Source organism: Eulemur rufifrons, chromosome 24 (genome assembly GCF_041146395.1).
Source record: "Eulemur rufifrons isolate Redbay chromosome 24, OSU_ERuf_1, whole genome shotgun sequence".
Lineage (NCBI taxonomy): Eukaryota > Metazoa > Chordata > Mammalia > Primates > Lemuridae > Eulemur > Eulemur rufifrons.
Genome location: NC_091006.1, coordinates 15,352,027 through 15,379,130, shown reverse-complemented (window position 1 = coordinate 15,379,130; position 27,104 = coordinate 15,352,027). Strand labels below are relative to the sequence as shown.

The window sequence follows — 27,104 nt, the reverse complement described above, 5'->3', positions numbered from 1 at the left end:
CAGGACATGCTGAGCCTTCAGGGTACAAATCTCTCACAGGGAACTCTCTTCCAGGGCTGAGTCTGGGCACCACGACCAGCGTGCAGGCAGGTCAGTCTGTCCCAGGTTTCCCAGGTCCCTCCTCACTGGGGACAAGGGGACACCCCTGGGCAGCTGGGGGTGGGGAACAGCAGTTCTGGGCTGACTGATGGGGACGTCTGGAGGGTCCTGGGCTGAGAGCTGGGATCTAAGGGGTGAGGATGTCTTGGGATTCCGCCTCTGATTTCCTTCCAGGGACCCTCCCCAAACCTACCCTCTGGGCTGAGCCAGACTCTCTGATCACTTGGGGGAGCCCTGTGACCATCTCGTGTCAGGGGACACTGGATGCCAAGGAGTACCGTCTGGAGAAAGATGGAAGATCAGGGTCCTGGAACACACAGAAACCACTGGAGCCTGGAAACAAGGCCAAGTTCAACATCCCATCCATGACAGAGCAGTATGCAGGGAGATATCACTGTTCCTATCACAGCCCTGCTGGATGGTCAGAACCCAGTGACCCCCTGGAGTTGGTGGTGACAGGTGAGAAGACAGGGGGATCCCAGCCCCAGCCTCTGCCCTCAAGAAGGGGTCTGCCCTCAGGGGTGTCTCCCTCTCACAGCCCAGCCCTGTGGAGGTGATGTGGGATGTGTGAGCCCCATTTAACATGGCTGCCTCCTTCTCTCCTAGTACCCTACAGCAAACCCACCCTCTCAGCCCTGCCGAGCCCTGTCGTGACATCAGGAGGGAACATGACCATCCAGTGTGTCTCACAGAAGGGATTTGACAGGTTCATTCTGATGGAGGAAGGACACAAGCTCTCCTGGACCCGGGACTCACAGCAAACCTCCTATGGGCAGTACCAGGCCCTGTTCCCTGTGGGCCCCGTGACCCCCAGCCACAGGTGGACGTTCAGATGCTATGGCTATTACAGAAACTCCCCACAGGTGTGGTCAGAACCCAGTGACCCCCTGGAGCTACTGGTTTTAGGTAAAGACATTTCATCCCATCCCATTCATTTTCTGATACCCCAAAAATATCACCATGAGCCCTGCTTCCAGGGAAGCCTGAGGTGGGAGAGGTGGTGAGGAAACAAAGGTTCCCAGGGCCACAGACCCAGAGTGTGAGAGACAGTGGGACCTGCAGGGCCAGGACAGGACACGGAGGTGTTGGGAGGAACCAGCCCCTGCAGCCCATGGCGTGTCCTTCCCCCCAGGTGTGTCTAGGAAGCCCTCCCTGCTCACCCCGCAGGGCCCTGTCCTGGCCCCTGAACAAAACCTGATCTTCCAGTGTCGCTCTGATGTCGGCTATGACAGATTCACTCTGTCCCAGGAGGGGGGACATTTCCTCCCCCAGCGCCCTGGCCGGCAGTCCCAGGCTGGGCTGTCTCAGGCCGAATTCCCCCTGGGCCCTGTGAGCGGCTCCCACGGGGGCCGGTACAGATGCTACGGTGGACACAACCTCTCCTCCGAGTGGTCGGCCCCCAGTGACCCCCTGGACATCCTGATCGCAGGTGAGGAGCCCAGTGGGGTCAGTCAGGGACCCAGACTCTGCACAGGCCCTGCTGGGGGAGCCCCAGGGGGTGATGGCCTGGATGAGGGGTGGGGGTCTCAGGGAGGGAGAGGGACAGAGGGAGACAGGGTTGTGAGGAGGGGGAGACTCAGAGATCACAGAGACAGACAGAGACACTGAGGGTCCTCAGAGAGAGGCCCTGGGGAGATCTCAGCTCAGAATGAGGTGGGGGCTGCCCCCACCCCTCCTTCCTCTCTCTAGGACAGCTCCCTGACAGACCCTCCCTCTCGGTGCACCCGGGCCCCATGGTGGCCTCTGGAGAGGACGTGACCCTGCTGTGTCAGTCATCGAGGAGGACGGACACGTTCCTTGTGACCAAGGAGGGGGCAGCCGATCCCCCCCAGCGTCTCAGATCAAAGTACACAGCTCAACAGTACCAGTCTGAATTCTCCATGAGTCCTGTGACCTCAGCCCACAGGGGGACCTACAGGTGCTACGGCTCACTCAGCACCTCCCCCTACCTATTGTCACTGCCCAGTGACCCCCTGGAGCTCGTGGTCTCAGGTGAGGACCCTGACCCTGTCCTCTCTGAACTCAGAGGGTCAGCTCAGGGCCCTGCCTACTAAGGTAGACTCGAAGGTATTGTTGATTATAGTCACTTTGTTGTGATGTCAAACATTGTTCATTCTAACTATCTAACTATGTTTTTCCACCCCTTAAGCGGACTCACTTTATTTTCCATCCCCACTACCATGCCTGTCTTCTGGTAACCATCACTCTATTCTCTGTCTCCATGAGATCAATTATTTTTAATATTTAGCTTGATGCTTTCATCTTGCAGGTTGCAGGATTTTCACCTTCACTTTGACTTTGACCAGTCTGATGACCATGTGCCTTGGAGATGTCCTATTACTAATGAATCTTCCAAGAGTTCAATGACCTTTCTGTGTCCGGATGTCCAAATTTCTAGCTAGACCCAGGAAGTTTTCCTCCTTTATTCTCTCAAACAGGTTTTCCAGGATTTTCACTTTGGTTTCTTCTCCGTTAAGGATACCTGTAATTCTTATGTTTGGTCATGTAACATGGTCCCATAATTCTCACAAACTTTGTTCATTCTTCTTGATTCTTTTGTCTTCATTGCTGACTAACCAGGTTAATTCAAAACGCTTTTCTCAAGTTCTGAAATTCTTTCTTCTGTTTCATCTAGTCTATTGTTAAAACTTTCCACTGTATTTTGAATTCCTTAAATGATTCTTTTATTTCCAGAAATTCTGTTATTTTTTAACTATGTATCTCTTTAGTAAGTTGTTCATTTCCGCCCTGAATTTTTGTTGTTGTTGCATCTTTGTGCTGGTTTTCATCTTTCTCACTGATCCCACTGACCTTATCTGTGATCTGTATTTTGAATTCCACAACCGACACTTCAAACATTGCTTTTTGGTTGGAGTCCATTGCTGGAGAGCTAGTGTGATCCGCTGGGGGTGCTGAAACAGCCTGCTCTTTCATATTGCCAGAGTTTTTCTCCTGGTTCTTTCTCGTCTAAAACCTCTTCCCTCAGCTCCAAACAGATACCATTGTGGTTCGATTGTCTTCTGCCAGGGTCTTGCTGCTCAGTGTAGGAAGGGAGAGTTACCCTATCCTTTGACGGATGTGGGTAGATACCCACTGTGGTGTTGCTGGCATATTGGGTTGGTTGAACCTCACACTCCTGGGAGACTGCTCACGTGCCACTCGTGGGAGACTAGGCTGGGTAATCTCCAGTCCCCAGGTTCCTGGATGGTGTGCCTGAGTCCTGGGAGGAGCAGACCAAGGTTGAGCTGGCAAACTTGCTCTCAAGCCTCCCTGGGTCCAGGAGCTGGTTGTGATGGTGAGGGGTGGGGTGCTCTCCTGCCCCAGAACACTCAGGCAAGAGAAGGATGGATGCACTGTGAGCCTGTGACAGCGAGGCCTTCTTGAGATTAGCAGCGGCAGGGAGCTGTGGGACACACAAGGAACTAACACCTTCCTCTTTTGGCAATGACTGTGGTCTCTGTCCTTCTGGTATACAAAAGCACCCAGATTGCAGCTCCCGCGCTGACCCAGCTGCAGCAGAGATGGCAGAGGTGGCTCAACCCGCTGTTTGTAGGGAAAGCAGACTGGTTGTGGGCTGTGGCTGAAATGCTCCAGGGGGAGATGTGGTTGTGCCAGGGACTTGCCTCTGGGGACGGCAGGCTCCTTGTAGAAGAGACAGGCAGCTTGCAGCTTGGGGAGAGGACTCATAGCCACACCCTCCCTTATGGGTGCTTGCTGCTCCTTTTTAGGAGGAAGGAGAGAGCCCTAAGCTCCATGGAAGCCTGGTGTGACGGATGATCTGTCAGAGGCAGGGTGGCTGCTCCCAGGGGCCCTGGCTTAATGGTCCCCTGTGGAACACTCACCAGTCCTGAGCAGGAACAGCATTTCAGCCATTGCTTCCTTTGTGGCAGGAGTGGGCAGCAAGGAAGGTGGTGAAGGCCCCTAATTATGGAGAGTGTCTCCACTGGGGAAAGCACAGACAATATCATATCACAAGCCAAGGGCACACTGGTGCAGGAGTGTGTGTCACGGGTCAGAACTCCAGGAACACCGCTGCTTTCCTGTGTCCGCCTATTCCTTTGTGATTGTCACAGTTCCAACAGGGATTGGACAATCTTTGTGTGGGATCCAGTATCAGGGAGGCTGAGGGGCTGTGACTTCCCTGGCTGGATAGAGGCACCTGGCGTGCGTGCAGGCAATATGGCACCTGCCATTTCAGCCTGGGTCCGTGGTGAGGGGAAGCGACCTTACATGGGCCTGCTGCCCAGTGCTATGTCCCCAAGAAATTCTCAGTTCACTAGTGTCAGCAGCATCTGCATTTGTCAGGACAGAAGGGCTGCCCCACAGATGGGGAGCTGGCAATCTGCCACAGGTGTGAAGGGAGGAAAAGTCATCACTCCCGCCTACCCTTTCTGCCAGGCTCCAAATCCCTCGGGAGTTGGTCTCTGCCAAAATCTTGCTCCTCCTTCTTCAGCTCCACCACTTCTTCCCACGGGACCTCCAGTAAGGGCAGGTTCTGGCTTTTTCCCTTAGTATTACACCTGGGCTCTCCTCTCTCACCTGAAACTTCTTCCTCTATTTGGGACAATCTGGGAACCAATGTCTCTAATCAGCCATCTGGTCACTCTCTCCTGTCTTTTTCTGAAACTTTTAAAGTAATGATTGAATATAAATTTATAACTTTAATTTAAATGATGTGGATGTATGATTGAAAAATAGGTAATTCTCCTCCCATTTTCATTGGGACTTAATTTAATTTATACATTTGATTTGGAAAATAGTTTCTTTTAAATAAATCTTTCTATCCTAACAATTTAAAATTGAGGCATAGGAAGGAATTTTAGTGTTTTTGAAATTTTATTTATAAGAATTTTGTACATTCACTCACATTCAAAGAATTGTTAAACTACTTTAATAATTTATAAGAAAGGTCTTTCACTCCTTTACATTTTTAAAACACGAGATAGGGGGGTATGTATGAGAAAGCTGTTGGTTCAAGTCTATTCACTTTATTCAATATCTGCTGACAATAGAATTCCTCCCTTCCAATTACTTTTCTATTAATCTCTTCTAATATACTGATAAAATTTATATAAGCCACAAGAAAACATAAATTTCATGTCTTTCCTCTAAATTGCCTATTAATACATAACTATACGTTAAATAAATTTGGAAAGTTTGCTTTTTACATGTCTATGTATAATTAGATAAATTACATGTGAATATATGTGTACATCTAAACATATTTAGATATATTCATACATATGCTCGATATTTTTGACCTAATATGTTTTAACATCATTGTTATTGACCTTCCCACCTAGATTAATTCTTCATAAAAGCAGAAATCTTCTTTGATGAGCCCGTGATAACACCACCCCTTAGAAAATATATATTTGTGTATGTGTATGTGTGGGTCTGTGTGTGTGTATCACATTCCAGCTGTTCCCAACTATATGAAATATTAATTACCAAGAGATTAAGGGGAGGATGAGTCCCCAGGTGACCTGGCTGAGGTGGGGTGAAGGGGAGGCAGCCCCAGATGTTCACCCCTTTGTGTTCCTCACATTCAGGAGCCCCTGAGGTCCAACCCTGCATCCATGGTGCCTGGGTCCTCAGTCACGGATAAGTGGAAATGTCCAGGGTAATTAGCTTATGTGGTCCTATCTCCCAGACAGAACAGAGAGCACACAAGGGCTCAGTTATTTCTGTACTGGGGACCATTTTTCTTGCTGGTCCTGAGCACTTAGGGTCCAGCAAAACTCTCCCAAAATGACTGAGAAGCAAAGTTTGGATCCAAAGAGCAGAGGGAGGCTGAAACAATTCAACAAGGAGGTGAGGGTGAACCCTGCTACAGCAGAGAAAGGGTTTATTGAGAAACTGCATAAAAGTCACATCATGAGACATGAAGGAATATAGAAGGCAGAGCCCAGGGGAGAGGCTGGGCTCCGGTCTCTTCATCCCCTGCCCCTTCCCGTCTGTTTTCATCCTCAGAAGCACCTGAGACCATCAGCCCAGCAACAAGCAAGTCAGACCCCACGAGTGGTGAGTGAGGAGACCCCCTCAGTCATGGGCTGGGCACAGAGGGTCAGGCCCTGTCCAGGGGAGGACGGTGTCCTGGGGGAACCTCCAGGGATTGCAGGTGACTTTGGTCTGCTCTGACCTTTCGGTTTAATTAGCTAAGGATTTTAACATGTTTTTCTCAATGACCAGCTGTAGTAGGCTTGGCCAGTTTATTTTATCTAATACAAGGAATAATAAATATTAAGCTCTTGGTTAAATGTTTGTCAGCTAATGAAAATGTTATGAAAAAGCCTTCTGTCTTCACTCCCCAGCCCCACACCCCCAGGATTACACAGTGGAGAATCTCGTCCGCTTGGGCGTGGCTGGCTTGATCCTGGTGGCCCTCGGGATTCTGCTGTTTCAGCATTGGCACAGCCAGAGAAGCCTCCAAGGTGCAGCCGAGAGGTAAACTCCAGAGGCAAACTCCAGAGGTAAACTCCAGAGGTAAACTCCAGAGGCCACAGTGCACCATCCAGAGTGGTCGATCCTTGGAAGTAAATCTGATGATCCCAGGAGGCTCTGGAAGAGAAACTAGGGCATGTTCTGTCTGCTGGTCATTTCCAGAGGTGGCAATCACTGTCCAAGTGCAGGGACACCGTGCATGGTGGGGAACCTGTAGCCCTAAGGAAACTTGTTGCCTTCCTGGTCCTTAATTGCAGCCTGTTGACCTAATTCAAATTCTACAGAACAAATACTTTCATTAAAAGGGATGCAACAGAGAAAGATGAAGCTTCTCTTGCCCCCTGTGGTGCTTAAAAAGAACTGTCTTGAAATCAGAGGGGGCAGGATCCCCACACACGGCTGGGGCGATCTGTGGAGGACCATTAAACTGTGATACATTTCCTCTATTCAGGTATTGACTTTCCTTAACTGAATACCCTCCTTTTCCAACCTTCAGACAAGAAGCTACATTTCACATGGCAGCTTTGGGCCCGCACCTCTGTACCCCTTCATGCTCTGGTCCACTGTCCTGTAAACACAGTTTTCTTTATGTCTAATTTCCACATTCCCTGATGCACTCTGTTCAGCCTCCATCTCTTCAGTCAGAGGTCCAACCTGTTCCCACAACTGAATAAATGGGAGAAGATCACATTCCAACCAGAAAAATATCACAAAAATGATGCCCTGACACCCTGCCAACCCTTCAGTCTTCATCAGATGCTGTCTACCTACTTTCTCCTAAAATATTATCACTTGGAATCCTGACACCGGCTTTGGTGTGACAACTCAGTGGTATGTTGATTCTGAAACAGGCATTTTTTAAATGCTCTTACTTGTGGCCTTTTCCAGTCTCTGGGGTGTGAATATTTTCATGGCCAAAGTCAAGGTGCCCAGAGGACATCCCTGAATGCACAGTGGGAAGCGATGAATGGAATTGTCTTCACAAATGAATCTGAACCATCCGCAGCACATCTCACTTACAGCTCCCACGTCCACACCTGTATTTCCTCCCATTTGAGAGGTGATGATGGGTCCTGCAACAGTGATACCACACACTTTCAATGACACTGTGACACCGAAATCCTAGCATGTTCCCCTGAGAGGCAGGAGACACAAAAATGGCAACATCCCATGTGGGAAAGTATAAGGCTCATTTAGAAATCCAGTACCTTAGTGGTAGGGTTGTAAATTACTTCAATCAGTTTGTGGAGTATATTGGAAGTATCTAGTTAAAAGGAACAGATACTCAACTATGATCACGTAGTGCACAGCCTAGAGGAAGATGTGTGCTCATGCACGAGGTTGCATTGGCAAGAACAGTGATAGGAGCGTCACTGATACTAGATGACAGCCATAACACTCAAAGGTGAATCTGTTTTAAAAGACAAATATGTGGTTTTTATCCACCGTGGTGTATTATATGGCAGTAAAAATGTACAGTCTACATCTTCAAAGAGCAAGGTATATCAATCCTCAGACATGACAGTGAACACATGAAAGAAAAAGATAAAAGATGTCATTCAGGGCTAACCCCCTACGTAGGGTCAAAAAGGGAAGTATTTTTTTAGACAGGCATACCTAAGATAAACCCAATAAATAAGGGAAGGAATTAATCCCATGTAGTCCAGAATGGTGGTTTTTCTTTGGGCTGAAGAAGCATCTTAGAACTGGATAGAGGTGGGGGCTGCACAGTGTTGTGAATGGACTAAATGCCACTGAATTCTGTACCTCATGGTTCAATTTTCTGTTATATGAATTTTATCTCAATAAAAAGAAATGTGAGGGGAAAAGATGTAATTCCCTATAGATTCCTTTTACTTTGAGAAGTTGCACCATGACTCAGGATTTTCATTGGAGGTAGGACTGCGACCAGGACAAAGATGCCCTAAATGCCACAGAGATTAGGCATTAACCCACTGATGAAATTTTACCTTCGATTTTACCTTCACTTTGGCTTAGTGAAGAATCCAAGAAGAAGCACCAGCACTCCTGCATCCTTTCCTGTGGTCAACTGCTATTCAAACAAGGATGTAATATTGCCCCAGAAGTCCCTTGTTGGCCTGAAGAAAGTTTTAGGGACTTACAATTTGCCATCCCTACCATAAGAGCTCTTTGACCACATGTCTGTTGCAGCTACAACAGGTTGAAACCTGTCCATGTGCAGACACTGGTCATCCTCACACAGTAGTGACAGTTGGGGTCATTATCACTTTCCCACAATAAGGAAAATAGAAAGGAAGATGCTGTCTGCTCAAAGTCGGCCAAGAGTAGACGTTACCCCCATACCTTACATTGGAACATATGAATTTTCTCCAATGAATGCTCTTTTCCCAAAGCATTAATACAGAATCCACAGTCAAAGCTTTGGGCAGGGGGAGAAGAGGTAGTGAGGGAGCAGAAATGACTCAGGGTTTTATAGGAGACGGATGAAGAGAAGGTGCTGCTACTTATAGGAATGAGGAAGTCAGGAGTAAGTGCTTGGAGGAAACAAAACCACGTACTCACATAAGGAGGGAGGCTGTGCTTCCTCTGCCAGTCAGTTAACTGTCTTACAAACATGTCCCAGCCACCTTCTCCTCCTGGGGTCATCTGTCCTGTGACAGCTCCATTGGCACCTCTAGTGAACCAAGGCAGAGAGTGGAGCAGCCCTCAGTTCCTCACTCGCTCCTGCTTCACACAATGAACAAGCCCGAACAGCTCTGCCCCTGAGCCCTCCTTACCCAGGTCTCCTGGTCCATCACCACCATCCAGGGTCAGCTGGAGACTGGAGATGTCTTGTCACATCAGCCTCCCTCCTGGTCCCCTACTCTGGGTCCTCACTCCCTGCTGAAGTTCATTATTCTCAAATTGCAACATTATCAGTCACTGACCCTTTGCTGAACACAATCCTTTGAGGAGTCTCTGTCTTCCTCCAAATGAGACACCAGCGTCTCTGCCTGATGTTCATGTTGTTGATGATCAGATCTGAGCTAAATCCTCCAGCCTCAGAAAACACGGCTTCTCCCTGTGAAGCAAACTCATCACAGGTAACCACCTGTCCCTCCCCAGACACACACATCTGAGATATTAACATGTTTGTGTCTTCTCACAGTCTGATCCCGGAGACAAGTTGAACTAAGAGAAAGCCTTTTCCAACATCCTATATATGATAAAGGCACAAGTCTCTCTGCCTCATGTCACTCAACAGTTACTGTACTTCCCACAAAGGGCTTTGGTAAGGGTTGCATGAGAAATCCAATTAAACCATTTAGAATACTGAGGTGCACGTCCACGTTATCTTGGGATCGGATTACTGCTGGAGTTTTATCACTGTTTGTTGTAAGTGCAATCTTCCTACCATCCATTACCTACGCAGTGGAGGTCTTCTTAAAACAGCAATCTGCTCAGACATTTATTTGCTTAAAACTGACTCATTGCCTTCAAGATAAAATCCCAGAAATATTCCAGAGTACACAAGATATTGGGTGATCAGCTTCCTTCATTCTCTGAATTTCTCTCAGTTCTGATAACAGCCCTCGCTCTTCCTGGTCAACAGTGCTCACCCTGACCTTCAGGGATGTCCTGGAAAGCGGCTGCCACACCTCAGCCGTCCACCTTTGGGTGGTGCCTGCATATCACGGAGAACCATCTGCTAATCAGCCTTGAGTCTTCTCTTCCTCGGTCACCTGATCACCGGGAAACCCCATGAGGCCACAGGTGCAGTCTGGAGGGAGAAGGCTGTGTAGCTGGGTAGGCACCACAGTCATTCTGCCACTTCTCATGTAACTTGCTTGTGCCTTAAGGGCCTGCCTGAGCATCATCTAACAAGTACCACTTGCATTCAAAGATGGAGTGATTCTGTGCATGACCATCTTTATGGCTTGCTAAGTCAGGAAACAGCCCCTTTATGTTGCATGGTAACTCAGTGACCAGTGGTTTTTCACTCTCTACAGCACTTGGTAGAGGACCAAAAGTTGTTTTTCAAAAGGAGATTAGTGATTTGTGGAGGATGGTAGAGTTTGTCTTCAACATCCCCAGGGCTGATGCTGCAATTCATCTAGAGGAACTTTCCAAGGCTCTACACAGCATCTCTGTCTGCCACTTGAAGACTCAAGCACCATCAGATCTGCTGGATAAGATAGTCCAGGTGGCAAAGCAGCTTGCACAGTAGCCTAGATTTGTTGCAGAGCCTTTCCCTGTTCTAGAACCAACTCCAAACTTTGGGGGTCTCTTGATGAATGGGCTAAAGAAGCACACCCACCTGAGGAATATGTTACCTTGAAATCCAAAGAAGCTCATTAAACATTATGTCTCTTTCTTGGTTCTGGCAAGGACAAGATGCAACAAAATACTCCTCATTATAGAAGGACTATCTCAGCATGCCACCACACCAGTAGACCTTTTTCAAATTTCACTGAAGTGAAAACCTGCAGTATTTTTGTTGGCTTTATTTGTTACCCTTCTGATGTGCAAATACTTCACCAATAAATCTAGAGTAGTTTATAGTTGTTGCTCACAATATTCAACCAACATAATATTATTCATGCAGCAGAACAGTGTGGTATCTGGTGGAAGGGAAAGGTGGGGAAAGGTGCTCAAGATCCCGGTAGACCACGTTATGACAGGGCTGGAAACTCGATGCACCCCTGTAGTAGGACAATGAAGGGGTATTGCTGCCACCTGACAGAAAACTTTCTGCTGGCCTTCATTAACAGTGATGGAGGAAAAAACATTTTCCAGATTAATAACTGCATGCCAGGTACCATGGGTTGTATGAATTTGCTCAAAAATGAAACCACATCTGGTACAGCAACTGACCTTGAAATCATCACTTAAGCTTGTCTCCACTGCCTTTATCCAACATCCACTGCCTTTATCCAACATCCATCTGTCTCCTGTAGAGACCAAATAGACTTGAATGAGGACAAGGTGGGAATCACCAGCTTTGTGTCCTTTAGGTCCCTGATGGGAGCCCTCATCTCTGGAGTATTTCTTTAGATTTACTGTTTTCCTAGGTAGAGAAGGTTCTAGTGGCTTCTACTTGGCCTTTCCCACCATACTATCCCTCGTAGCACAGGTCAGAGAAACACTGTAGGGACTCTGATAGTTTTTGAAGATATCTGTTTCATTTGTACGTCCTAGAACTTGGGATATAGTTACAGGATGGGCTCAGGAATCCACTGAATCCACCATGAGACAGACTTAAGCTAAAACTCCACTAACCACCTGACCTCCATAAGCCTCTCCTATGACCAGAGGGTCACAGTGATGTTTTGGGTCTCTTGGAATTAGTGTCAGTTAAGAGCCAGTGTCCAAGATTACCCAAATGTCTGATTATTTCCATTCTCCAAATGACCAGTGGCCCTGAGTAAATGGCATGGGTCCTGTGGGGAAGACTGGGAGAAATAGTAACAGTATAAATTTTTGGCAGTGTACCAGAGGCAGTGTCCTCAATGTGACCTTGCCTTCCCTTCAATTCAACGGGTTCTGAGTCTCTAAAGTGCTTCAAGTCTAGGAATTATATCAGGGACTGGTGGCTTTCTGTTTTTCTAACTCTAGTTAGCTTTTTGCTCACCTGCCATAGAAATTTTCTGCTTATATACATTAAGTAAGAACTGAGAGGGTTTCATATCTATTTCAGTTCTTGGAACACGATGGTCATGTAGCCAACACCGTAGGTCTGCATGAGTCAGACCATTCTGGGTGCTGCTTTGACTCTGCTGCCCAGGACAGTAGCCACAGCCACCTTGTCTTTGGAGGCTCAGTTCTGCCACTTGTCCCTGACACTCTGGGATTGACTTTGTCCCATGGCATTTAAGTTTCCCAGTTGAGTGCCTGCAATTTCCACTATAAGTTCTGGCCTACAGAAAAGAGCAAACACAGAGTGCTTCAAGAATGCTAGGGCTCCCCTCACAAATTTATTCCTCACAATACTGCTAAAAGGTAAATCTCCTGAACTCTCCCAGTGTGGTTGAGTAGGTCTTAACTGATAATCCTCTTTAACATTATAATAACCCCCGTAAGGCTTTGAATCCTTTACAGTAAACCAAGGCAGGTCTGGCTTTGTCATTTCATTTGCTGTGTGCCAACTTTTACTCCATGTTTCAGTCAATCAACCAGACACACTGTTAGAACCAAGTCTAGCTCCCCAAGATGCAACATTCAATGCAAAATCTCAGCTTATTGGTCCCATATCAATAAATTCAGCCTCACTCAATTTTATGTTCTTTTCACCATTAACCCACACCAGTAATATTCATTCTCACATGTGATCCCAAGATTTCTGTGTGCATAAGTGACAAAAATTAAGTAGTTACTTTGGAGTGTAGCACACCTCTTCATAGGTGACCCTTGGTGTCTCACCTTAAAACCCTACTGGGACTTGAGTTTCATTATAGGTCTACAAGAAAAGAAGGTAAGTAGAGGTGAGCTCTTAGGAGAATCATCCTTGTCTTCCATGCTGCATTAGGGAAGATATTAATATATCCACCCTGTGAAGAGGCTGCTTCTCTTGACAAAGAAGGCTAATCAGTATTTGGGGGCTCAATGTCAAGCATCATCAAGGTCTTCCCACACATCCCCATGCCAACTTTTAAGATCCCACTCTTTCCCAGTCAATGCCCTTGTTTCTGGAGTAAATATTCTATGAGACTGGGATTAAATTTACATTGCAATTCAGCCACTTGAAGGATGGGGTTCTGAGATTGATTTTTAGCAATCTGGGCCCAATGGCTACCAATGATGAGAGTCTTTTTCAGGGGAGACATAGCAATGTCAGGTCATTTAAGTGGTGCTTCAACTGAGAATTTGAATTTCTGAGCTCATTCTTTTTTTCCCCCTACTTTGTCCAGTGACAAATCCACCAATCTCATTATATTCTCAGTTTGATGAAAATTTTCAAAAGTAATAAAAATGTGCCCCCCCAGGTCCTTGCCTCTCATATGTGTTTGATTGCCAGTATCCAATAGTGATTTTTTGCATTTCCCTATTGCCACATCATGCCAGGGACTATCAGCGCTCTATTCACAACTGGAAACAGCATCACTAGTGTTTTTACATGTAATCAAATTAGAGAGCTAATTCCAGAAACTTCAAAACCAACTCACAACTCATCCTTAAGATTTTGTTTCTCTACAATCTTCCCCAGGACCAAAATATGAATTGATAAGAGTTATCCTGAGAAACAGAAGCAACAGTATAGGTGCATGTATGTATCTGTCTATTTATCTATGTAGGAACTGGCTCACAGGGTAGTGGGGGCTGGTGATCCAAAATCTGCAGGACAGGCCGGGAGCCTGAAGACTCAGGGAAGAGTTGCAGGTCCAGGTCACAGGCAATCTGCTGACAGAATTGCTTTCAGCTGAGGAGAGATCATCAGAACTATTTTTTTCCACACAATTCACTTATCATATTACAATATATATTTATATTTTGCTGTAATCTAATACCCATATATCTGGACTCTAATATTGACTCAACACAAGTAGGTTCTTTGGAAATCTTCCTTTCTTTCTCTATCACACATTTCTTCCATGAAGAATCATATGGGGCACACGTTAGACACTTAACCTGTGCCCATGGAAATAGTGAATAAAGGTTTCTCCATTTCCTACAAGTTCATTTTTAACACTGGAGCAATTGATTCCTATGTGATGCTTCTCCCTTCCAGGCTGCCTTTTGTGTAAAGCTCTCAGAATTCCAAGATGCTAATGCTTAGGGGGCAAGCTTTAAGGTTGGCAAGAAACACAACCAGCCTCATTCTCAACTTCCTTCTCTCACTTCCCAGACCTCAGCTTCCTTATCTGACGTTGCATTTCCACCTGGTCTTCTCCAGGCAGCTCAGATATGTTTTCCCCTGCTTGTTTCTCTCTCTCTCTCTCTTTCTTTTTTTCTCTCTCTCACCTCTGCCTTTCTCTCTCTGTGTCTCTGTCTTTAGCTCTTTTTTCTCTGGGCTGATCACAGCTAATAGCTACTAATAACTTTCAGTAATTTGAACACTTCACACGTGTTTTTCTGAGATCATCTCAAATCCCCATGCAAGCATTGTCACTGTACTTACAAATGAAATGATAATTACTTCCCAGCAAGGAGGTGACCTCATGGTGTCCCAAACCTTTATCTCAGGCATGAGATGCCCCCTTTCGCACAGGTGCTCAGACTGTGACCATGGCAGCTGCTGCTCCAGCAAGAAATGGCATTTGGTAAGTGGACCTTCTTTTTGGTAGCCAGTCATATTTTTAGGAAGTGGAATGTTTGGCATATAACAATATAGTATGTATATACAATTCTTTTTTCCCTCTTTGGGTCCAAACTAACTAATAAGGAAAAAAACATGAAGCAGTAATGTTTTTCTGTGGGATCTGGAGACATAGAGTCATCTCAACCTTTTGTCCCAGGGCTTCCTGTCATCTCTGTTCTACCTTCTCTGTCAAAGCCCCACCTGAAACACGCTCTCTGAACAAATATGCCAAGCGACATACTCTTCACTCTCCTGCTTGTAAGAGGGTTAATAGCGTGTTAGCTCTTGACTCCTGTTTACACACCTACTGCCTAATGGCAACTTCTACTTAGGACATTGAAAAGTGTTTGAAGTGGTAGCATGTTGTGCTTTCTTCGGCAATGGCAGTATGTGTCTTAATGTCTTCTGTGAGGAGTACATAATTAAACACCTCCATCTCGTTTCTTATGGTTTCTGGGGAATAGGATGCACTGATTGCAACAATAATTTACATTTATAGAAAACTCCTGGCATGAGTTTGGAGAAGGTAAACAATACTTTTCATTGAGAGAAAACTAAATTTTTTCTTTCGTTCTTTTTTTTTTTTTTTTTTTTTTACAAAAAGTGACTAAGAGTGCACATTTGGGATTCACACCAATTGGGTATCGGACAGAGGTCGGGGCTGGGTGGAAGGGATGGGTGTATACCTACTTGATGAGTGCGTTGCGCACTGCCTGGGGAATGGACACGATTGAAGTTCTGACTGGGGGGAATGGGGTGGGGGGAGGGGAGGAGTGCACACCTACATGATGAGAGTGATGTGCACTGTCTAGGGAATGGACACAACTAAAGCTCAAACTCGGGGGGATGGGGAGGCATGGGCAATGTATATAGCCTGATCTTTTGTATCCCCTTAATGAGCTGAAAAACAAACAAAAAATAAAAGTAAAAATTAAAAAAAAAAAGTGACTAAGAGATTTCAAAGCTTATAGAGCAGGAATGATCAGCAACTTTAAGTGTGTTAAGGTCTAAGTATAACTCTGACACTTAACCAGATGTAATAGTGCCTTAATAGTTCCCAAACCTTTGCACCTGTTCCAGATCCATTGTCATCTAAAGCTCAAGCTTTCTAAAGCCATCACTCAACTCAGCCCTTACGCAGTGGAAACGTGGTCTGTTCTGATGACTAAGGTCACAGCCACAAGAGCACTGGGGTGGGGACTATCTCAGTAAGTTGTGTATCATTTACTTTCTAATTGTGTCTCCATAATCATCACTTACATAAAAGACAGGAGAAACTATTTTTATGAATGATTCCAGTTCTTAAAGGGCACATGGGACTTGTAATGACACCTTTTAAAGGATTTGCAGACCTTTTCTTTTCTCCATTATTTACCACAATTTTGTTAATCTCACTCCTGCTCAATTGACTTAGTTTCGTGTAATTTAAATTCATTTGTATGATTCCTCTAGGATTTCATGGACCACTTCCTTCTTTCTCTTATTTGAAATTTTTGATCAATCTCTACTATTAATTTACTAATTTTTTTCTTATCATTGTCCTAAAACATTTTCTTTCTAAGAAATTTTTTTTTTTTTTTTTTTTTGAGACAGAGTCTCACTCTGTTGCCCAGGCTAGAGTGAGTGCCGTGGCGTCAGCCTAGCTCACAGCAACCTCAAACTCCTGAGCTCAAGGGATCCTCCTGTCTCAGCCTCCCGAGTAGCTGGGACTACAGGCATGCGCCACCATGCCCGGCTAATTTTTTCTATATATATTTTTAGCTGTCCATATAATTTCTTTCTATTTTTAGTAGAGATGGGGTCTCACTCTTGCTCAGGCTGGTCTCAAACTCCTGAGCTCAAACGATCCGCCCACCTCGGCCTCCCAGAGTGCTAGGATTACAGGCGTGAGCCACCGCGCCCGGCCTCTAAGAAAATTTTGAGCACGTTTTTGTGCGTATACTGCATGAAATAGGTGTTCTTTTCTCACTTTCCCACTTTTTTACCCATCCTCTATAACTGCGTTCAAACAATGCTAGGGCCAATATTGATTATGGTATCTTTTTCCAGAAATGGTTTTGGTTTTCTAAATCATCTATTTCTCATAACTAATTTTACTTTACCAACATTCTAATATTTCTGAAATTTTAATGCCAGTAAAATAACATTATAATTTAATAACTTATTAATTATTAAACATGGAAAATACTATTACATAAATATAGACAGTTTTTGGTTTTATGAATCCCAAGTTAAATTCTATAAAAAAATCTACATTTTAGGGTCTTATAAAATTATTAAATTATTCATCAAATTAAGTGTCACTACAAAAGCTACATCTTGTTACTTTACGGCATCATATAAATGTAAGATTCTATTGTCAACTTACCTTAGATAATGTCAAACATAGAAACTATAATTAATTCAGTTTTATTTTTTATTAGACATGAAAATGCAAAGCTCAATTATGAAGAATCATTATGCAAAGTGAAGCTATGACCCTAAATTAAACACTTAGCAAACAAATGTATGTTTAAGTGAAAAATATATGTCTTTTAAAATTTAACTTGTATTTGCCCGATAATATCTGAGAAAAACATTTTATATTTGTGGGTTTCTTTTCTGAAGACATGTTTGTTTGCATGATTTTCCTGCTTAAAAATATTCTTTTTTATTTGACTGTTTAGAATGGGCACTTAAAATCTTATAGATAGTCTCATTTTTAAATTTTTCTCTATAAGAATATATTCAATATATTCAATATATTCTTATCCTGATCTTCATATTTTGTGTCTTTAATCTTGTATAAGTTTTGCTGTTTTTCTTAATAATATTTTAAAATTATTGTATGGCTCCTTGTTTTTGTTACTTACTAAATGTTTCCCTCAATGGATGTTTTTAAGAATGACTTTTATTTTTAAAATATGACTTTTAAAATTTTGCAAACATGAGTCCAATTGCTGAGTCTAATAGATATTAATTTGTATGTTTATATGCTATTGTATAAATATGTTTATTTGGCTAAATGACATCCAGAAGAAATTGGCTTTATTTTTCCAACTTAGTGTCAAAATACTTTAATCTCATGTACTTAATAAACTTCATTTCAAGTCATTTTCAAACAAATTTTTATTCACACACTAAGTCCTGATATTTTTCATACCTATAATTCTATAAGCTCACTATTTTAATATTAGTAGATCTGACAAATTTTAAATCTCTGTATCTATTTATTTACCTATGTAGACATTATATACTTCATATTTTCTTCTAGACAGTTGTATATCCTTGGTTTGCTATTACTACATTGTATTTGTAATTTTAAAAATATTTGGTAAAGTTATCCCTCCTATTATAATCAGTTTCATCTCTCAGTCCAGTGTTCTATTTTACCAAAACATGATATTTAGGAATGTTGGGAATTTGGTTATAAAACACATTGTTTATATGCCCATATTTTCTTGGTCAAATTTTTAAAATATTGAATGATGCTCTACAGGGGTTGGTTTTTTAATGTTTTTTGAAGTCTTATTTTATATACTTCATTTTCTTACAATATTCCTTCCACATTTATTTGGTGGCCTAGTTGATTTGTACAGCTACACATATTTTTCTAAGCAATTTTTACCACAATTTCAAATATAACACTATCTCTAGAAAGAAAAATCTGTAAATAATTGTTTGACCTAGCATTCATGTTCCTTCAAAACTCATAAATGTTAATAAAATTCATGTAATCCTGTTTAGCATTTTATTTAGCAAGTTGTAACTGGATCATTTCCAAAGGTTAAAGATGATTTTGTGGTTACCAGGATAGACATCCTTGCTTGTACTTCTCTGTGCCTTCTTGGTTGTATTTTCTAGAGACATACTGAATTTTTAAAATGGCAGGTTCCAGCACTGGAGTCTTCTTTCCAAAAATTCTCATGTGCTGCCAATTATAACCACTGTAATGGTGAAAAGGGTGCTCCTTAACCCAGAAAAATAATGAAAACCTAGTATGAGAGATAGTGCACCCTTAATATACCTCAGTTTTGTCCATTTATGAGTTCAGCAGTGGGAGTTGATTGGTCTCATCTAAGCAATAGACACATTTTATTTGTCTGCTTTGTGTATTTTTAAAATGTACATATTTAAGGTGTCCTATTTGATTAATTATATATGTACTTAAATATATACACATAGTAAAATAATCATGATGTTCTGAGTGTTTCTTTTTCTCATTCCCCCATAACTGTATGTCCTGCAGGGTTGGCCGTCAAGAGAGCTCCCTCACCACGCCCACAGCTGCCCAGTGCTCCACTGTGGGACGCACAGGGAGGCATTCAGTTTCCCTTTGACTGAGATTGCATAAATTTCAGTCACTGTGGTGTTACAGGTAAAAATTGTGCAAGAAATGTCTTTGTACTTACACAAGACTTGTTCTTAATGTTTGTATTCACTTGGAATACAAACATTCCAAGTGGGTTTTATATCCATTCATTCGTCAGTGGACATATGGGTTGTTTATACATTTTGGTTATTGTGAATAATGGTGCTATGAACATTGGGTTTTATGAGAAAAGACAATTTCTGGATGCGATGAGAATAGCCCAATTGTCTTTTTCAGTCTCTAGTTTTCTCTCATTCAACTAAAAGCAAACTCCAACATCTCCTCCCAATGGACGGATTGGTCTCTGTTAACTTAAATTGGGGCATTACCTTTCTCATTCAGATGGGTGCTGGAATCCTTGGAAATTCTTTACTCCTTTGTCTTTATAACTTTACTATTATCACTGCACCGATACTGAAACCCAGAGACTTGATCCTCAACCAGCTGGTCTTAGCTAACAACTTGGTTCTTTGCTCTAAAGGGATCCCTCAGACCCTTGCAGCTTTTGGGTTGGAAGGTTTCCTGGATGGGGCTGGATGTAAACTTGTCTTCTACTTACACAGAGTGGCCAGAGGGGTTTCCCTCAGCACTACCTGCCTCCTCAGTGGCTTTCAGGCCATTAAGCTTTGCACCAGCATCTCTAGGTGGATGGAACTTCAAATTAGATCCCCAAAGTGCATTGTTTTCTGCTGTTTTCTTTGCTGGGTCTTGCATTTTATGGTAAATATCCCAATTGCAATGTATGTAACTGGTCCAACGAATAGCAAAAACATGAGTATGGTTTTTGTGTACAGATACTGTTCTTCGCACCTTTCAGATATATTATTCTCAGTAACTGCAGTCATTTACCTCTTCACGGATAGTATGTGTTTGGGCCTCATGGTCTGGACCAGCGGCTCCATGGTCCTCGTCCTGCACAGGCACAAGCAGAGAGTCCAACACATCCGCAGCAGCAGCCTCTCCCCCAGAACTTCCCATGAAACCAGAGCCACACACACTATCCTCATCCTGGTGAGCATGTTTGTCTCCTTTCATGCTCTAGCTTCTATTTTGTCATATCAGATAACCCAGATTCACAACCCAAGCCATTGGCTGAGGAGCATCTCTGTCCTGGTGGCTTCAGGCTTCCCGACATTCAGCCCCTTTGTGTTCATTGTCAGTGATGCCCGAGTCTCACAGTTCTGCTTTGCCTGCTGGACAAAGAAGACAAACAGTCCAAGAATGGTCTCTGGTCTACAAGTGCTCTCTAGAACATTGCATCCTTTAGTTAAATAATCCCAAACCCCATATTCATAGGCTCATATATGCTAGTTAATGGATACACTATTGAATAAAACTATAATAATCATGGCTTCATATTGCTCATTTGACTACCAAAAATAACATGGAATAAATAATTACCCAAATTTATAGCAGTTCCTCAAAAAATTAAACACAGGATTACCATATGATCCAGCAGTTTCACATCTGGGTATATGTCCGAAAGAACTCAAAGCATGGACTTGAACAGATATTCATACACCCATGTTCATAGCACCATTATTCACAATAACCAAAATGTATAAACAACCCATATGTCCACTGACAGATGCATGGATATACAAGTGGTGGTAGAGACACATGGTGGAATAGTATTCAGTCTTAAAATGGAATAAAATTGCAAAGGATGCATGCTACCCATGGATGAAACCTGAAGACATTATGCTAAATTAAGTAAGCCAGTCATGAAAGGACAAAGATTATATATATAACTCTACTTTTATGAGGTATTAGAATGGTCAAACCTATAGAAAACATAAGTGGAATGGGAGGAGGGAACATACATGAGGAGTTGGTGTTTAATGGGTACAGAGTTTCAACTGGGGAAGATGAAAAATTATTGGACATGGGTGGTGGTAATGGTTCCACACCAGCATGAATATACTTCACATTATGTTGTTGCACACTTAAAAACTGACCCAGTTACATCGACCTGGCTCTTTCCAGAGACTCACCTAAAGTCACCTGGCTATTTGCAGAGACCTAGCTACAGCCACCCAGCTCATTTCATGAACAATCTTGAAGTCTCCCAGCTGGTCCCAGATGTCTCCTGTGAATCCCCAAGTACCACAGAGACTCTATTATAATTATCTGCTGAGCTAATTTTAAAGACCTTCCAAGGTTCAGTTGCTGACCTTAAGACTGGGTTGTACGTATGCAAGTGAGAGCTGAGGCTGGTTGTCTGGGTCACACTTTGTGCACCAATAGTTTTTTTTTTGTTTTTTTTTTTTTTTTTTGAAACAGAGTCTCGCTCTGTTGCCCAGCCTAGAGTGAGTGCCGTGGCGTCAGCCTAGCTCACAGCAACCTCAAACTCCTGGGCTTTAAGCAATTCTACTGCCTCAGCCTCCCGGGTAGCTGGGACTACAGTCATGCGCCACCATGCCCGGCTAATTTTTTCTACATACAGTTTAGTTGGCCAGAGAATTTCTTTCTCTTTTTTTTTTTTTTTTTTGAGACAGAGTCTCACTCTGTTGCCCGGGCTAGAGTGAGTGCCGTGGCGTCAGTCTAGCTCACAGCAACCTCAAACTCCTGGGCTTAAGCGATCCTACTGCCTCAGCCTCCCGAGTAGCTGGGACTACAGGCATGTGCCACCATGCCCGGTTAATTTTTTGTATATATATATTTTAGTTGTCCATATAATTTCTTTCTATTTTTAGTAGAGACGGGGTCTCGCTCTTGCTCAGGCTGGTCTCGAACTCCTGACCTCGAGCGACCCACCCGCCTCGGCCTCCCAGAGTGCTAGGATTACAGGCGTGAGCCACCTCGCCCGGCCTATTCTTTCTATTTTTAGTAGAGACGGGGTCTCGCTCCTGCTCAGGCTGGTCTCGAACTCCTGACCTTGAGCGATCCACCCGCCTCGGCCTCCCAGAGTGCTAGGATTATAGGCGTGAGCCACCGCGCCCGGCCCAGTATCCCTGTGGCAGTTCCTGGGGTGCACAGGTCACTTGGACCCCATCTCTGCCTTCACAGCTATTCAAAGCTGAGCGGGTGAAACATGAGCCACCATGGAGGTGTCGATATTTTCAACTGTCTTTTCTTTTTTAAAAAAGTACTTAATTAACAATCATTGAATATATTCAAGGTATAGAATATGACGATTTGACATATGTGTACAGTACATTGTGCAATGATTAGCACAGTCAAATTCATTGGCACGTCCATCACCATCCACGCTGCACATTAGGTCCCCTGAGCTTGTTCACCTTTGGACTTAGAGCTGGTGTCAGTGTTTCCTGATGGAGCGTGTGTAGCAGGGATGAATGAGGAGAGGCTCAGGGGAGGTGTGGCCGGGAGAAGGCAGAGAGCTGACCCCACCTAGCCACACCTATACGCACACGCTCACACATGCACGCACGGACTCACACACATGCATACACACACTCACACACCCCACACTTGCACTCCATGCACACTCACACACACACATGCATGCAGTCACACAGGACAGGAGAGCCCTGAGTCCACCGTGGGCTGGGCTGTGTCTGTCGTGTCCACCCCATTTATAGGGTCAGAGGCGCTCTCACCACTCAGATTAAAGCTAAAATTACTCTGCACACCACTAGGGGGAGAGAGCATCCCGTTTGACTTAGCTAGTGTGGCTGTCTTTCCAAAAATTAATAACAAGACTGCCAAGGGCAAGTCTCTGGAAAGATCCTCCCTGGACAGAACTGCAAATGTAAGCATTTGCAAACATCTCATTGTACTGAATAAATATATACAATTATTTATAAATTCTTTTCAAAAATACAAAAATAAGATAAAATAGCCCCCCAAAGCAGGTATTTTTTTAAACATTATTATATATTAGAAAAGAGAATATTTTTTAAAATTCAACAAAAACTCAGCCAGGTCTTTCCTCAAGGACAATTTCTTTCTTTCTTTCTTTCTTTCTTTTTTTTTTTTTTTGAGACAGAGTCTCACTCTGTTGCCTAGGCTAGAGTGAGTGCCGTGGTGTCAGCCTAGGTCACAGCAACCTCAAACTCCTGGGCTCCAGTGATCCTCGTGCCTCAGCCTCCAAGAGTGCTAAGATTACAGGCATGAGCCACCGCGTCCAGACAATTTCTATTTAGTTCTATTCAAACATGAACGCATTCCCTTCTCGTATAATCCCTCCACAGCATGTTCTCTTCTTTCCCTCATTTTTCTTCTAGAAACGAGGGACGGAGACACCAAGTAACTTGTCTGAGGTCGCCCAGGCCTCAGGGTGGGGGCTGCAGACCCGCTGGGCTCCCGACTCCGTGTTCTGTACCCGGGACGGGCTGAGCTCGCTGTGCTGGGAGGTCTCTGTCCTGGCCCAGAGAGGGTGGGTGCCCGGCCGCCCTGCCCAATTTTAACTTGTGCTGAGATTTAATTTTCTATTTGTACTCAACTTTAATTCCCCCAGGGATCTGCTTCCTAACCCTGTGCTCTTCATCTTTCTCCTCTTCTGCTACATTATGGCTGAATTTCTCTGTTTTCCAAGTGGGATACATTTTCTGTCTCCCTCTTTCTCCCTCCCCCCCCCACCCCTGGAGGATTTACCCAGAGGAGACTCGCGCCTCCCTGCCCTGGCCCTTGTAATACACCCGCCTGCCTGCACATAAACCACACGGGAAAGGTTGGAGATTCCCGCAGGGTCGCAGAGCTGTTGGCAACACTGTCCCACCTCGCCACCCTGTCGGACCAGACCCACATACGCTCCTTTCACACATTCCTCCCAGCACCGCGCAGGTTGCAGCTGTAGGTCTCTGCAGTGTCTTTCTCAGCATTCCTGTAGCCACCTTCTGCCTTCACTGGGGGCGGCCACTACACCTGGGCTGACCCCCCAGGGACACCCTGGAGGCTCCACCTGCCTCTCCCCAGCTCTTAGAGCTGACTTGGCTGGGGTCCTGTTCCCTCCTGGGTCCACCTTGCTGCAGGATGGGGGTGACTCGCTCCTCTGCTCCCCTCCAGAGGATGTTTGTTTACAGGACACCCTCTACCTCCTTCACAGGTTGGCTTCCAAGGGACACGAGGTCTCCAAACCAAAGCTCCAAGTCGTGAAATCTCTGTCAAGTTCATGGGTCACCTCGTAACACCCCATGGTCTGATATGGACCATAAAGGAATCCAAGGCATTTTATGTTTCACGTTCCCCAAATAAAGAGACAATTACATGAGTTCTAGGGGCCTGAAAGCTACTGCCATGCCTGGCTCCTAATTTTTCTCTGTTAATTCAACCACTTTATGACTTTCTTCAAGAAACTAACACAGACGCCATTCTATGGACCTCCGAATCTCAACACTCTTTTGAGGAAATCAAAATGCAGCCAGCCCTGGCCCCTATTCTGGGCCACCCCAGCTGTAACTTGCCCTTTTCCTTATTCGCAATGGAGAAGGCACTGGCCTTGGTGTCCTGACTCGGGGCCGTGGTGGGCGACACTGCCCCGCTGGGTGCCACAGCCAACACCTTGATCAGCAGCCCGGGGCTCCCCCCGTCCATGTGCAGACGCAGCCGTCTCCACCCCAGGAAAGATGACCGAAAAGACAGTTATGGGCTCCCCACCCACGGTGCGTGTCCCTCATCTGTGGGAGCCCTTCTCCACCCCGCCACACTCAGCACCTCTCTGCCAGCGGCCTCGCCAGCTAGGAAATCCTTTCCCTCCCCCTCCTTGCCGCCCTGCGCCCCACCCTGCTACCTCACTTCCTCTCCCCGGTGATGAGATCATGACTGTAGTTCCCACAGCCCAACTCCCGATGCCCCGAGGGGACCTCCACGAAACTCCCCTTCCTGACCAGAGTATGATGGCTTCCTGATGGGTCCGACCTCAGAGACCCCACAGGCGCCTACCGAAGGGGTCTTGCTGTTACCTCCCTTCACGATGTAACACAGTCTGGTCCTGTTCCCGGCGCTAAGTCTGCCCAGCAGCCTGAACTCCATGCTTGGCCAGGGCCTGCCTTGGGGCCCAGGGAAAGACAGAGAGCGTTTATACGACACTCGCTCTGCCTTCAGAGTGGCTCACGACATTGGGATGCTCTGGGAACAAGGAGGCTTTCTGAGCTGTGCTGGCCAACTGTTAAAAACAAGGACTGTGTTGCAGCCCTCCCTGAAGACACACGGACTCCTGAGGACTCGGCTGATGAGAAGGTGCAGGCTCACCCCTCCGCCCACAGTCCTGGGGCTCTGGGCAGTTGTGTGGGGACCGAGATGCTAGGGCAGCCCCGCCCCAGCCATGTCCACCCCCTCTGAGTGTCACCTTCTTCCCCTCGCTCCTGCTCCTGACCCTGACCACAGCCACCTCCCAGGTGAGCCTCCGCCTGTCTGATTACCAAGCTCCGTCACCGGAAGTAGAAAGGAGGAAATGGATTAAAGAAGGCAGCACTTTGATCAGGACACGTAGCTGTGGTTGAAGCCCAACCTATGGCCTGTCCTGCCCCAAAATGCCAATGGACCAAATTGCCCCTCATTCATGACCTCTCACATTGAAGTCCTGATAAAATGACCCAATGGGCACACAAGTACTTCTGGGTTCCCTCTCCCACAGTCTCCCAACAAATTTTTCAACTTTTAAAATACGAACACAACATGACTCCAGGAGAACTGTAAGGCTGTCCCCAGGTCACTTCCCACTGCCACTGGACCTTTTGGTGTATGGCAACTAGACTTTACCCGACTTCCCCTTCTCAAATATACATAATACATTTGTACCAGTCATAGTGGCATCAACAATTTGATGACCCCAGCAGTTTCTGGAAGAAAGTCTGGGGCAGAAGTTGGGGAGCTGTCATGTCGCAGGGAGGAGACAGGGTCAGGTGCAGGAGGAGGTCCGCGTGTCTGTAGGGGACTCTGCCTCCCCCGCTCTGTGGTGCTGCCCTCACTCCGCTTGTTGACTCTCCTTGACTGTCCCTCCCTCCGTCCTCTCCCTGAGCCGTGAGGGCACATCCCCCAGGGCAGTTTGGAGCTCACATCTGTTTGCACCTCGTGCTCTGCTCCACTGTCATGTGACACTTTTTTTTTAACTAGCACATTCCCTGGTATGTGCGATTGATTTTCCATCTCTTCAGCTCAAAACACAGAACTGGGCTTAAATAGCTGGATACATGGGCAAAAATCAGATTCCTGCTTGGATAAGATCAGTCCAATATGAGCTCTAATACCCTCACTCTTCATGGAATGCTATCTGGTAATTTCTCTACAAATGTCATCACTAGGAATCCACACACCTGTGACGGAAAAGTCTGGTGTTGTGCTGATGAACTGGCTCTCTGGGGAAAACATGTGTTTTCAAAAGCCTTTAGGCCGGGCACAGTGGCTCACGCCTGTAATCCTAGCACTCTGGGAGGCCGAGGCGGGCGGATCGTTTGAGCTCCGGAGTTCAAAACCAGCCTGAGCAAGAGCGAGACCCCGTCTCTACTAAAAAATAAGAAGAAATTAGCTGGAAAACTAAAACTATACAGAAAAAATTAGCCGGGCATGGTGGCGCATGCCTGTAGGCCCAGCTACTGGGGAGGCTGAGGCAGGAGGATCGCTTGAGCCCAGGAGTTTGAGGTTGCTGTGAGCTAGGCTGACGCCACAGCACTCTAGCCAGGGTGACAGAGTGGGACTCTGCCTCAAAAAAAAAAAAAAAAAAAAAGCCTTTATTTGTGACATTTGCTGATTACTGCGTGTACGTACTCCCTTCATGACCCACTTCAAGATTCCAATGTGACTGGTCCTCCCGCTACCTGATTTTGGCATATGTGGGGGGTCCTGGAAACAATCCCTGAGTAAACAGAGGAATGACTGTAATTAGAGACAATTTTCCCTAGTTGTTTTAGTTTTTTTGGTTTTGGGTTTTGGGTTTTTATTTATTTATTTTTTTTATTTATTATTTTTTTTTTTTTTGGCTTTCCTTAGGTTGAATCCCTGGATAAGATAGTTGCTGTCTGGCTGCCCGTCTCGAGGACACGCTGCACC

General features: G+C 45.2%; 2 protein-coding genes across 2 annotated transcripts in view; one reads left to right on the top strand and one right to left on the bottom strand.

Annotated features, from left to right (window-relative positions):
* LOC138374230 (NACHT, LRR and PYD domains-containing protein 7-like) overlaps positions 1 to 27,104 on the bottom strand; it is a 672,516-nt gene that overhangs the window by 513,975 nt on the left and 131,437 nt on the right.
* Positions 1 to 27,104, top strand: part of LOC138374879 (leukocyte immunoglobulin-like receptor subfamily B member 3) — a 39,337-nt gene that overhangs the window by 142 nt on the left and 12,091 nt on the right. Inside the window, exons 2-8 of the mRNA XM_069458095.1 lie at positions 55 to 90; positions 274 to 558; positions 706 to 1,005; positions 1,232 to 1,528; positions 1,789 to 2,091; positions 6,073 to 6,123; positions 6,414 to 6,546. Coding sequence (XP_069314196.1) covers positions 55 to 90; positions 274 to 558; positions 706 to 1,005; positions 1,232 to 1,528; positions 1,789 to 2,091; positions 6,073 to 6,123; positions 6,414 to 6,546 — 1,405 coding nt within the window. The remainder of the gene's footprint in view (positions 1 to 54; positions 91 to 273; positions 559 to 705; positions 1,006 to 1,231; positions 1,529 to 1,788; positions 2,092 to 6,072; positions 6,124 to 6,413; positions 6,547 to 27,104) is intronic.